At 36.9% G+C, this 14,759-nt stretch overlaps 1 protein-coding gene across 1 annotated transcript in view; it reads right to left on the bottom strand.

Annotated features, from left to right (window-relative positions):
* Positions 1–677: 677 nt before the first annotated feature.
* Positions 678–14,759, bottom strand: part of ADAM23 (ADAM metallopeptidase domain 23) — a 155,054-nt gene continuing 140,972 nt past the window's right edge. Inside the window, exons 25-26 of the mRNA XM_011369705.2 lie at positions 10,484–10,574; positions 678–3,317 (exon numbers count right to left, since the gene is read on the bottom strand). Coding sequence (XP_011368007.2) covers positions 3,269–3,317; positions 10,484–10,574 — 140 coding nt within the window. The 3' untranslated portion in view covers positions 678–3,268. The remainder of the gene's footprint in view (positions 3,318–10,483; positions 10,575–14,759) is intronic.

Genomic DNA, 14,759 nt, shown 5'->3' on the forward strand with positions numbered 1-14,759 from the left:
AAGCATCTAAAAATGAAAATCAGTGATGACTATAAAATATGATGGGATGACTTTAAAGAAAGGGTTCAAGTATTGTTTGTAAAGTTCTTCAGACACTAGTCTTTGAAAACTTTGTGCATTTTCCATCTTTGCATAGTAAAAAACAAAAACAAAAACAAAAACAAAAAACAGAAAACACACATACCACTTGGTAAACTCCATTGCAATATGTGATTCATTTTGTAACATGCACCTATGTGTACTGCTCATTTACCTAATAGGAGTAGCTCTAATTCAGTGGGTTCATGCAGTATCTCAGATGAGCAATGAAGTTAAGCACACATCTCATCCATGTGTCATTAATTAATGCAGCAAAAGTATAGCGGATGAAATGGGAACTTGCCATCACTTAACACTAACTCTTGTTGGGTAACATTAAAGTGATATACTTGTGCTTTAAGCTCAAATTAATAAAAAAGAGTATTCACATCACAAAAATCAGCAAATGAATGATGTGTACCAAAGAAAATACAGCAAAGAGTTTGAAACTACATATAATCTAATGCCACCAAAAATAATTATAATCCATTGTTTATGATTGGTATGGTTGCATTATCTTTCATGTTCATACACACATAGCTTAAAGCTTGTGTATTTTACACATACACACAAATAATTTAACATTGGAGCATAGGTTTGGTTACCTATGAAATTGCCAGTGTAACAAAAAGTTACACTGACATTTGCCATATGTACATAATATTTGGGGACCACTGTGGTCTGATTTAAAACATAACATCGCACATTTACAATGTTGTTTGTGAAATGCTCAAAAGTTAATTAATAAAGATTTAACTTGTTTTGTAACCACCATGGTTTTGTTTCTATTAAGTCATCGTGGTGCCTCTGGAAGAGCAATAAAATGTACACGATGTACACAGCAGTGACTTAGAATCCACGAGTGAGCAGGATCCAGCAATAGGGAGACAAATAATGCAGTGACAGGAAGAGATGCTAAGTAATCTGAGTTTCCTCCGAGCTGAAAAAGCCATTACCACTAGATAAGGTATACAACCTGTGTCTTATGAAGCCACAGTAAGGTTGATAACACCTTATAAAGAGCCCAGTTATTACAATATAAACATATGGCTAGTTCTAGAGAGACCGTGTACCTGTGTAGCACCTAGTACTCAAAAAGCAACAACAGGAGTAAGATGTTAGGTTATGGTCTACTGTAGCATGTAGAAATTAAAGTTTCTGCTCTATGACTGTGATACTTCCATAATTAAGGATAGACGGGGAAATCCCCACTGTTTTAAGCAGTACATCTTTAGGACATGATCCTTTCTTTCCAAAGTCAAAGCTAAAGTTATGAGACTAGTGTCATGAATCTTGGTAGGAAAAAACTTAAAGCTAAATCTAGCAAACTGATTTGGTTGTCATAAAGTGAATAGTACAAGTGATGTCCTGTTCCCAAAAAAAGGACCTCAGAGAAGTGTGGGCTCTTTGGGGGCCTTCAAGAAAACCCACTGAAGGGATCATGTACAAGTTTTTACATTCCAAACAAAGCTGGGACCCAATTTCTTTATTAACATATATAATTAACACTCGACAGAAAATGGTCATGATCATATTTATGGAAGAAGAAACCTCCATGAAAGAGAAGTAAACTCAGAGGGATTTGGGAACCCAGATTACATCTGCAAATCTGCCTGGAGGGAAAATAAGGTGAGTTTGTATATAGTAGAATCCCATCATAATCCAGCACAACATTCCACAGACCAGCAACACACTGTGGGCCAAACAAGGTTTGCTGAAAACGCAACACACAGAATTAAAGACTATTACAACAGTGCTCGTAAGAAGGAGATCGCTGTGTCTGCCCTCGTTACTGGTTTTACAGTGGGGTTCTACCACACATATTCGGAGGCAGGAAGATGAAGCATGAATGAAATACTGACAGTAATAGATGTGAATAAAATGGAAAGCTTTAATTTTTTTCCCAAGCTTTCAACATTGAAAAATCATTTTTTAAATTTAAGGCTTTAAGTTTATCCTCCTTTCACATTAAAGACAGGGAAAGAAAATCCTCAAAACCAAAAACCGAAATCATGAGCTTGGCACTTCTGTGATTAATTTGAGAGGGTATCTACTCTCTTACACTATATACATATGTTTATAATGACATCAAAAAAATTTTAGAGACTTATCAGTACGTACACTCGCATTTACATAATTTTCATTTTTAAATGGGTTATTTTGTTGTTTTGTTCCCCCTCCCAACCTTTTGTTTTCTGGGGGTTCGAGCATTTCATTTTTAAATTGAACTTGTTTTGTGCCCAAACTCCCTGCATCTGTGGCTCCATGTCTTTTTTTAAACAAGCCCAACAATCATTGTACAACATGTTACAAGACAGAACAGAGACAGAGAAATAGAGAAAAGAAACCAAAAAGATGAAGAGCAAACAATAAACTCAAATTTGCAGAGAGCCTTTACAAGAAAAATATTTCAGTACAGACAAGTGAAAATGATGTGTCAAAATCTCTTATTTCCATATTTACATTTATAAAAGAATTATACAATAGCATCATTGCTCAAATTCCAGCTCCCATTTCCAAAGAATACTTGTTCCAGCAGAAAAGACAATGCGAAAGTGAATCAACAAGAGCGGGAGTTCCTTGAGGGGCCTGGTCTAGATTAGGGGGTGGGGGCCAGGCAGCTTCCTTGTGTTCATCTGTCCTCTTCATCTTAGGAAGTCAACTGCTCGTTTTGCTGGGGATTGGCTTGCTAGCTGCTTGTTGTATATATGCCATGCAGATTTTACCCTTTCGAAAATTAGATCTTCATGCCACTGGAGTGTGTCATTGGTAGGAAAAGGAAAAAAAAAAAAAATCATGCCAAATCATTTAGAAGATATTAAGTGCCAGCAGGCTGAGGAAGGAAAAAAAATCATTTGCTATTTTTTAATGGTTCTTTTATTGCACTTAAGTTTTTGTTGTTGTTGCTCCTTCTTCCTTCAGTTAGAAAAAAAAAAGATTCTGAAATAGTTCTTTTAATAACATTGTCTTTTGCTCCCTTTTATTGACAGGTGGTGGGAGGAGTTCTTTGAAATTATTTCCAAAAAGGACAGTTTTCTTTTACCTCATCCCTGTCACTCCATCTTTAGTTCTGTTGTCATTACCACCCAATGTTCTTGTTTACAGACTTAGTAGTTCTGGCAATGTTGCTGCAAGTATGTCATACCCAGAATCCAACAGTGCAAGGCACCATTCATCCAGTGCAGCTGATTCAGATGGGGCCTTGTTGAGTAGGATCGAACCTCCTCTTCTTGACATTTCTTCCAGAGCGCGTCAAAAGAAGATGCAAGCAGAGGGGGGAAATATCCACAATATTAATCAGATCATAATGAGAGAAGGGGGATGACAATGACAATGCTAGTTCCAGAGCAAAGTAATCAACTCACAACGAGGCAGATTTTCCAAAACAGCTTGAAATTCACAGAATAGCTCACACTTTTGAATGTCTTGGTAACCTCTCCACTAGAGTACATCCATTTGTGAAGACGTAAAGAAGCTTCAAGTTTTTCATTTTAAATCGTTGGAAGCCTCATTAGCCCAATTTGTCTTTTGTTTCAGAAGTAACTGGCATGGCCAATTGTAACTAGATGATTTTTATAGGGAGGGCTCTTTCATTTAGGGGGCTATTAGAACTAAGAAAAACTTTAAGCAGCGGTCCCCAACCTTTTTGTCACCTATGAGAATCTAACGCCTTATGATCTGAGGTGGAGCTGAGGCAGAGATGCTAGTGCTGGGGAGCGGCTGCAAATACAGGTGAAACTTCGCTCGCTTGCCTGCTGCTCACATTGCGCTGTTGTGGCCCGGTTCCTAACAGGCCATGGACTGGTACTGGTTTGCAGCTCAGGTGTTGGGGACCCCTGCAAAGGTCTTGTAGCTGCTTCTTTCCAAGACCTGAGAATTCTGCATCAGTGGATCAGCCTTTGCCAAAATGGCAAAAAAAAAGCCTTGTTCTACTCAAGTTATCTTGCAGCCTTGGGTGTGTGAGCTCTTACCCCACTATGGAACTAGCATTTTTCATGTCTAGAAAGTTGAAAACCGGAGTGCACAGGAAGACAGTACACTCAGAGGAGAATGGACACAGGCTCAGGTTAGTTAAGCAAATGCAGCAGATTAGCTTAGTTGAAAGAAGCAAGTTAAAATGCCTTGCACACAGTGTCCAGTCTCCTAAAAAGTGGTTCCTAGGTTTAAAAAGAGGAAAGAAAGAACCAGCAAGACACTTGTACAAGGCAACAACAAAAGTTGGTTGCAACCTCCCCATGGTCTGGCTTCATGTGGGGCATCAAGCAAGGGGGCTCATGCATTTAATCTGCACACTGGGTGGGTGCAACGCTGCTGCCACCGAGGCATCATGCAAAACTGGAGACTGAGGAGTCCCCAGGAGCCCTCATTCCCCTGCCCACTCACTCAGGGCCAGCTGGATACCCTTCCAGCCCTAAGTTCCAAGAGGATTCGAATATATTCCTCCTCCCCCATAGGTAATTTTAAAAAGACCAAAGCTCAAAATATATATAAAGGCATCCTGCAAAGTTCTTATTTTTCCCGAGATGACCACTTTGATGCTTCTCTTTTAAAATACCAAATGTAAAATATTTTAAAGAAAATCTCCCTCTTCTTTTAAAAAGTTTTCATTAAAACGTCTCCATTTATGGCCTAAGCACATGGTTCATTGGGCTAGCAGGTAATACAACACAGCAAACACTATTTACAACAGTGATAGTTCCTTTTCTTCCCTATCTCCCTCGAACCCTCTTTTGAGTCAATATTCTTTAAAGCAGGCATTGCAGATGCTGCCCTGAAAATAGATGAGATGAAAAGGGACATCTCTCATAATGTACCTCTCACCGAGTTTGCTTTGGAGCACAGGATCTGCTTCTGCTACCCATGCTCACAGCTCTTGAAAGTAGACACATAAGGAACCACACTTTCCTTGAGTCAGGTGGGGAATAACAGGGACAGCTTGACCTTGTGAAATGACCCTGAAGGACGACAGGCCCCAACCTATTTATCTATGTATTACTGGAAATCAAGAGAAATGTTAAACTAATGTCTCCTCAATTAAAATGAATGGAAAGAGCAAGCCAGCTAGCGCCATGCATGTAAATGATTCTTATTTCCCATATCTAAATTCTTTTATTCAAATTTAGGGAACATCAAGTAAATAGCCACGTCCAAGGTCATAACTGCAATCCAGTTCATTTTTGAATGGAGATAAGAAATTCCATTTCAGCCTGGCATAGAGTCAACCTCCAGTGTCCAAAAGCTTCTTTTTCTTTTTAAAAGTCAGTGTTTGAAGCTTAGATTGCAATTTTTAGAGAAATGATGTTATATTGGGTGGCTGGGTTCCTAGGCCAGACCAGAAGGCCAACCACCCTGGAGAACCATGTATTTCTACAGGAAAATGGGCTCTGAATACTGACGAGGACTCCAGGACCATATTTCCTCCACTAAGTGGAATCCCGATGAAGACAAAGAGGGACACTCTTTGTGGCAGACTGGTTGTGAGGGCTCCCCACGCATCTATCAATTGTAAAACCACTATGAGCTGCTGTATGTTCCACTGCTTGTCCTGAATTTTCTATGTGAAAAAAAAAAGTCTTTTTGTTCAATTTTAATATGAAAGCACAGCTATCAGTGTAGGTACTTGCTATCTTCCTTCCACAACTGTTTCATCTGAATACTCTCTGTTCACTAGGATTTTGAAAGCAATTAACTTTCTGATCATAACCTGTAAGCTATTTCTGGTTCATTATAAAATATTATCGTAATCCATAAACCTCACATTGACCCAGTTTTCATCAATTTTTACTACTTCTGAACACCTGTACTTTTGTTCACACTATATATTATATACATTTACATCTATACAAAATTAAAACAAAGCTCTTCAGGTAACAACAGCCATCTCAGATTGCAAAGCCTTTAGATCTTTCAAGGGTATATATTTATCCACCGTTATCACCTTCTTATCTTTCCACGATGAGCCATCACTAACCCCACCCCACCCCCGCCACCACCACCACCAAGAACACCTTGGCCACTTTAGACTGAGTTCACTTCCTCAAGTGGCTGAGTCAGGGAGCTGAACTGGGGCTTCCTGGCCAGCCTGGCACCACCACCATCTGCTAGATCTGAGTGAGAAAGTGCCTAATCCAGGAAAGATAAGGCTCTAAGGGAATCAGGTTCTTTATTTTACATTGAGCTATAGTCATGGAATTCAGATAAGCAACAGTCTGGTTATCCTCCTCATGGAAAGACTAGCTAACACTGATTCCATTTCCTAATTCTGTAAAAAGCAAAAGCAAAAAAAAAAGAAAAAAGACATTTATTCCTTTGAGAAAATATAATTACCAATATTAAGTTACTTTCAAATTTCACCCAACTTGACATTCAAACAATTCAGTTAACTTTCCTTGTGATAATCCAGGGAGGGTCCTTTAAATTTTCATTTACATGAATACCAAAACAACCTTTTCGTTAGCCGATGAAATGGAGCATAGGCCAAACAGAATTGCTTACAAAGTCAGGCTTAGTAAAAACTTGTAATCCAAGTAACTTCTTATAAAGAAGAAATCACATTTGATAATTACGGACATAATAAGTTACCATCTTTAATGTCAAAAAAAAGCTCTGTCAGGCAGTATGGCCACTACTGCCACTGAACCCCATGGAAAGAGCAAGTAGTGGGACAGTGGAACATGGTGATGGGGTTCCACAGACTGAAACATTATAATGTGGTCAGAAGTGCTCAATACTCATCCTGAAATCTTGTGATCTGAATTGTAAACAAACTACATCACTGTTACCTTCAAGTTCTTTTCCTAGAATTTCTCTTTCCTACTACCACCACCTATGGTGTCCATATACTTTACGTGAATGCAAATGACTAGATTGCGCCCACCTAATTTCCTGTATTAAAATTTAGGGAATGTCCACGGTAAAAATAGATATCCTGTTCATTTTTAAATGGAGATATAAAATCCTCTTTTTATATATATGTCACCTTTCCTAAGCTAAAACAATCCTTCATCTACACAATTTTTTCCAAAGTTTAATAAAAAGCAACAGATCTAATGATCTAATCAAGTAGCATTTTTATTCAACAGATATAGGCTATGAGTCTCCATGAGTCAATCAGAACAGAGGTTTGAAATCCTCTGCACCATAGTTCATACCTTTATTCTGTGTATGTAGGTGATGGAGAGGAAAGGGAACATGAGGTGAGGGTAAATAAATGCAGATGTGGGGAAAAGTTGGACAAATTGGTGAACCAAAAGCCTATATTCATTTTTCACCTTAATGACTTGGAATCTATAAACTATATCCTCACTTATTATCCTCATACTTTTGGAGTATTGGATTAACTGAAGTTACTAAAATATAGCTACCACATTACCAACATATCAGAATATGTTAAATAAAATAATCTACCAAATAAAACATGCTTTTTCCTTTCAGGAATTCTACAATCTTGCTTATAGAAGTGTTATTTGCATTAAGCAAAGCTTTCAGACTCTACTATCCTTCTATCTACTATCCTAAAAAAAGATCTAAATTTATTTTAATTTTTATCACAATAATCGTGATAAACCTTCATTATCACTCTATACACAGAAAGGTGCATACATTCACACATGCACACACATTCACATATATTCATCCTTTTTTCCACCTCTGTCAGAGGAAATGTGGTTTAAGAAAAAACTATAAAGAATGGCAGGTAATGTCAGGGGTCAAATCACAGCTAATCTCTCATTTATACTAGAAGAGGTCATGTATGGTGTTATACGTCTACATTTAAATTACTCCCAGTTATACACCTAAAGAAGTGTGACATTAGGAAAAAGCAATACTTCTGAGCAGTTAATACATTCTCCTTTAATTTGAAAGTGCATGTACTCTCAAATTCTTCGGTTTACTTCGCTAATTTCTCTTCTGGTAATAGAAACCTGGTTTCGAGAGGGATTTCCAATAAAGGTATTGAGAGCAGTCATTTTTACAAACTGTTTTTAACTTCTGAACCTAAAGGAATTTCTTTTGTATTTACCTTGAACTCAATGAGAAACTCAAAGGCTTTCAGTTCAACTAGTAAATAGTTATACTTCCAAATCATTTCTAGACTAATCATCTCCAAAATTGCCATGCACTAGGAAAGCCTAAGCTTTATCATTCAGCACCCAAAGTCTTTTATTGCAAAGTAGAAGCAGTTACTTAACACTTAATATAAACCACATAGCTACTGTTGAAATCTAATGCAAATTCAGATAGATCCTCATGTAGCAACTAAAAGCACAAAAAGCAGCAGCTTCTCCAAATTTAAACTCTTTAAGTTTTTTCACTTCTCACTTTAAAATTCTTTTGCCTGTTTCAGAGCATAAAAGTATTTACTTCACACTCTTGTGTGCCTTTCTACAATTATTATTATTATTATTATTATTATTATGAGAGTCCTAGGGCATGGGGAGGGGTGTTGACTTAGTGCAGCAGCACATATGCCTACACATTAATCTCCACTCTGCCATCAACAGAGGCTGTTTCTCACCTAAGTGTCCATCTCCGCTAACCCCCCTTTTTTGTCTGTTCTTCTAATGATTAGACATCTCTCTCAGATATAATCTGTACAGGGCCTAATCCACTTATATACACAGTGATAAAGGCTTTTCAGTTTTTCCCCAAAGAAACATGCAATTCAAGCTGTGAGCTAGGCCAGGCCGCTGTTTTGAGGTCCTGCTACAGAATAGTGCTCTTATTTCCAAATGTTGAAATGGTAAATTTGACACTGCGTGTGGCTGGATGGCAAAGATGCATAGTAGACTGTTTCCGAAGCCTTTGAAACTGAGGTTTCCTGATGCCAAAGAGGCTAAAGCCTGGGCATGAGCCAAATTTCTTTTCCTTGAGGAACATTTACAAAAAAGTTCAAAGGGGCATTATAAAATAATAACAGGTTATGGAAGTACTTTAATGTGCAATCACTTATTTATAGTAATGAGCCACTAAGAAAATCTTTGCTTGAATTAGGCCAGTCTGAATAAACATATATTCTTTTGTTAAGTGCCACATGAGCTACTCATTATGTGGGCATTGTCTTATTAATATTATGATGAGAAATTCAAATGTGAGTTGCCCATTTCGTGTGTGTGTTTTTGAAAACACACTAATGGCAAAACTACTGTTCCGCCAAACGAGTTCAAGTTTATAAATATCTCTGTAGAAAAGTATCATTTGATAACAACTTTCCAGGTTGAAGCTGCTTGAAAACCTGTAGGCTTAGTCATTAAATCCTAATGTAGTAAAATTAACAGAAAATGTTAAATTTATTTAAATCATTTTTTGGCTTTTCTTTCATAATCGGTTTCTAATAATAACATTTTACCTGGTTTAAATACACTGAATTCGAGATTCCAAATAAAAAACAGACTAAACTTCATAATTAAGGCAATTACTCAAATAATTCAGGTCAAAAACTTCCTCTTTGAGTAACTAAATGGAGGCAAAGCGGGTTTTGAATTTAGGTAACGGTCTTATTTCCCACTTAAATTTGTTTCTATAGGTCTGGATGAAACTTAATTTATCACGAGGACTATTTGGCACAGGAGGTCTTATTTACAAATCACAATAATCAAGTCACTACAGAATTAAAAGCTATAAAAAGCAATTATCCAATGAATCTGAGGTATGAAAATATCCAAACTGGATAAATTAGGTTTAAAATTTTTGATCATAATTAAGGATTATTTGTGATTATCTGGCATGTCTATTTAAATAAACTTAGTTTAGTGATCAGTGTACAATACAAGCTAAAAGGTCACTATGAAAATGCACCAGGCCTACCAGTTAGGTCAATACTGGCAGTTAATTAGAAAATATTAAGTATCACAAAGCCATAGATTTCAAATTCCAATGTGAAACTAATTCAGCTGGTTAGGGAATTAATGAAAATATATTTTATTTAATCTGCTTTTAAATGAAGCTTTTCAAATCACAATGCTATATAAATTCCATGTGAAAAATTGAAAAAATGGTTATTTGCTTGTGAAAATTTCAAAAATTCAATGGAATATAAGCCTGTTTTAAACATACAGAAATAATTTATATCCACTATTTCCAACTACGCAGTTTCTTTGATTATCTATGTATAAATAAATATATCTCAGAATGCTGGCTCCTAAAAGCTGAAATGTCTCATAAAAAACTTTTACTTAGTTCTCCTAAACCATGTGAATTCCTTCTATAATTTATGTTTTCCCACTTGCCTGAAAATGACATTTGAGTTTCCATGTTTCTTCTTTTCTGACCCATTTCTGAATAAAAATATTCAATTTTAGCAGTTTTACTGTTAAAACTTGTAGCAGGAACTCAAAACTTGGTTATGTAAGCAGAAAAGAGAAGTGCCAGAGCCACTGAGAAGAAGGCATGCGGCGTTGCTTACTTAAATCCCCATCCTGTGCCCCCAAGGACAATAGCTGCTACCAGGATGGCACCAGCGATGGAGCCTATTATGAGATTGGTGGCACTAGGACCTGTGACAAAGGATCATGGGAAGAAAGTCATATGAGCCAATCACTTTCGTTACCACAAGGGAAAGGCAGTTAAGCGGTTTCAGGAAGTAAATACCCTGCATAAAAGATTGCTAAACACATAAATCGCCTGTATTACTTAGCCTAATTGCACTTTCGATTCTATGGATAGCTACCGTTTGGATTTGAATGCCTTTAAATCTAAAGCTTCTGCAGTATTGACAATTAAATTCCATTAAATTCACCTTTTGCAGAATTTGAAGCAAATATGCCCCGATTGCTGTCATTGCCTGTCTTTCTTCTCCTCCCCTTTCCCAATATCATGAATCAAACAAGTAAAAAAGTGCATAAAGAACATGACTGAATTAGAATTAGCTCAATCTGATTGGCAGATGAGGGCCTGAAAAGAAGGGAAAATATTCTACTGAAGTGTTCTTTCAAGCAACACATATAGTTGTCTGAACGCTAAATTTTTATCCCCAACTGTGAGACAGTTAAAATTCAGAAGTCAGAAGGTTACTAATAAAGATCTGACTTTGAAGTCTTGTTCTCAAAGATAGATTTCTTTACTGTATGAACCCACACAGTGTTTAAACAGCAACATGGGGTTCCAAAGGCAAGATTAAAAGAATCGTAAAACTCATTTGGGTAATTTTGGGGAAATGGAGAAAGAATTCTTTAAGTTCGATTAAGGCTATCTTTCAAGTTCCCATTTGAAGTTTGAGGCTTGGATATATATACATAAAAAGAAGGGAACAGGAAGGACAGCAAGAAAAAAAATACAAAACGGAGTTTCTGTCAATTTTTGAGTAAGAGTTGATAAATATTACAACACACACTCTCCACTCACATGAAAAACACCTTACCTCACTATTTTTAAATGTAAGCAACATTAACCTTAACACAATTATTTCAAACATCACATCCTACAGGATTCTAATATGCAGGAACAGTGTCTCTCAACAGCAAAATATTTTCAGTCCTAACATTATGTCCCTGTTGTAGAAGTCACAAGGCCAATTTTGGTAGTTCCCCTAAAATTCTCGATTTTGTGCACACATTTGTTGCTGTGTAAAATAATTCTCTTTTCTGCTCACATCAGTGCCCTCAACTGTGTACATAAATGGATGCCACTTTTAGCAGCACTAAAATTGTGTGCGGCATATGTTTTTACTCAGAGACTACCCAGTGCTTGTGGGTGTGAGTAGAAAGGTGGAGGACAGCTGCAATGGGTGTCTCGGGAATGCAGCCTCTTCAGGCTTCTGGGCTTGTGACAGACACACTCTTAAGACTAACCACTGAGGTTCCACAGAACACCAATCTCAGTGGCCTGTAGAGGTACACCAATAAAATAATAATACTAATAATGAGAACAATAAAAACAGGTTGGCCGCTATATATTATATATATGAGCATTTACGACATGCCAGGTGCAGTTCTACTAAGCACTTGACAAGGCTTATTTCATTTGATCCTCACAAAACTATACAAGGTAGGAACTATGACTATCTCTGTTGAACACATGAAAAAACTGAGGCTTCTAGAAATTGATAAGTGATGGAGGCAAGATTTAACTCAAATTTGTCTGACTCTAAAGTTTCTGCTCTCTATCAACAGTCAGAAAGCTCCAACCCACAGCCAAATCTGGCCCTGCTGACTGTTTTTTCAAAGAAACTCTATTAAAGCACAGCCACACTCATTCGTCTACATATTGTTTACCACTGCTTTCATGTTAGGACAGCAGAGTTGCATGGTTGTGACAGACATCCTGTCACCTGCAATGCCAAATGCATTTACCATCTGGCCTTTCGCAGACAGTTTGCTAACCCCTGTGCTAATGAAACATTATGCCATTTGTATGTATTTCCTCCCCACGGTTTAATAGGGAATCAAATTTTGACACAAACATTTAAAGATATTTATATTACCATGTACATAATCTATGCTTTAGACATGATTTGCACATTACTAGCTCAGAGAACAGGTTGGAATTAAAATCAACACATAATCCATGAGAAATGATTCCGAATGTACAATTATTAGCTAAGGAGTAGAAATAAAAGCAAACAAAATAAATAAGACAAAACCTCTGTCCATGGAATCCTTAGTGACTAAATGAACATTATACTATCAGTTAAATTAGAAACTGTTAAAACTATATCATCCTATGTAGATTTTATTCTTTTTAAATGGTATTTACTTTCAGCAATTAAGGTGAAATTTAAAATTCGAAGGAAAAAAATTAGTTAACTAATAGACAAAAACAGTATATAAGCCAAGAATGATAACATCTACTTTCAATACATATACACACACCTATACAGACTTACCTGTCACAACCAGAAAAGGCCACAAACCAACAACACTGAAAGGGATGGATGGAACAAATGCTGGTAACAAGGACTATGCTTTACAACAAAGGCCTTGGATTTTGTCTAGCTCTAAGACTCGAAGGGAAAATTATTAAAACTCATCCCTTCAGTTAATACATTGTAGCCCACCAACAGCCAAGAAATTGTATGGAGAAAATAGAATTGGGATGATTTTTAAAAAAAAACTACCTTTCTTCCAAGGAGGAATTTCACATAAATGTACAGAATTTCCTCCGGAAAAGAAATGTTACTTCTATATATAATCCAGTCAACAGAGCCAAGGTGAAATTTCATAAAATAAAGTTCTTATTTTCTCTGAATATTTTACTTCTGTGATATACTTTATTTTCTAACCAGAAAGGAGAAACGAAATCTCTTTTCCAGTATTTCTAGCTTCTCCTGGGTTAACTAGTTTCACAGCCAACATCCATCAGAAGAGCCAAGTCTAGTCAAAAACCTTGAGATCCAGGAGGGAGAAGGTTTATCTCCAAAACAAAGTGTGACCTACGGAGCTGCTTCCCTCTTCGTGCCATTTCTCCCAGATCCTGTAAGTAAAAAGAGCTTCTGTGTGGTGCAATTGATGGCATTAAGGAGGTACGTGTGTGATGTTATCAGCAAGCCCGTGGTTTGGGCTGGCTGAGTAGAGAGCATCTGGTGATTTCTTAAGATACCAGTAATTTGTTCCTGTGCTGCTGTGAAGTGTTCACCACCACCACGGTGAGTAGAAAAGACAGCATGAGAAGGAGTATTTCTGTTATTTGCAAATGCTCTCTCTGTAATTAGAGAGAGAGAAAAAAAAACAAAATATGATAACGTTTTAATCTATAGATTAGCAATCTCATGAAAGCAATATCCCATGAACTGACAGCTATTCTGAGGATGCGTGGATCAAGTACAGAGCAACCTAAATAAAGGCACCAGAGAGCTGTATTTCCGTGAGGGCTTAATGGGCAAGTGATGCGCAATATATTTATTAACATGCTGGCTATTTTTAAGACAAATCCACCAGATAATTAACAACTGTTCACTTAAGGTTTTGCAGGTTTGGATTAAATATCTTCTCATTCTTAATGCTGCTGGCTCCCAAAAATTTATATAAACTTTAAGATAGTAACCTGTTTTGTTTTGTAAAAAAAAATAAAATAAAGGCAGCATCCTAAATATCTTCTTTAAAAAAAATTAAACTGAAGCCTCCTATATTGTTCAAAAAAATTGGAGAAAATATTAGCGACTATCATTCAAATTATTTTTAAAAAGAGCTACAACTGTTGGTAATTCCTAGGTGTATATGTGGATCTATTTGGTGATGATTAATTTTGTTACAGGAATCTTAATAAAACACCCATATTAAAGCATTTTTTGCCAATAAATAATTTTTTTTAAAAAAAAAGGCATATCTTAAAATTGTTTTTTTCAAGTGGAGGAGCAATGGAAAGGTTTGGACCATTGCCTTAAGTGTAAAGACATCATAAGCACCCCAATATTATTTTATGCCCCACATTGGTCCAGACAGGAGAAGGTTCTCCACTGCACGAGAAAACCACAAGACACGAACACGTCCAAATCACACCACAAGTTGCACTACCACGGGACACACATCAATGAGACGACACATGGGAAGTCAGGTACCAAGGGTCAGCTCACACACCAGGAACCAAACAGAAACACTCTGAAACTCATAAAGATGCTTACTCTATTCCCCACCCTGTGCCTCCAAAAATCACCCCCAGGGCCAGAATGGTGCCTGCCACAGCACCTATTAGTCTGCTTGTGGCCATGTTCACTGTGTGGAGGGAAAAACGGAGATTTTTTTTTT

This window comes from Pteropus vampyrus, unplaced genomic scaffold (assembly GCF_000151845.1).
Source record: "Pteropus vampyrus isolate Shadow unplaced genomic scaffold, Pvam_2.0 Scaffold152, whole genome shotgun sequence".
NCBI classification, from domain to species: Eukaryota; Metazoa; Chordata; class Mammalia; order Chiroptera; family Pteropodidae; genus Pteropus; species Pteropus vampyrus.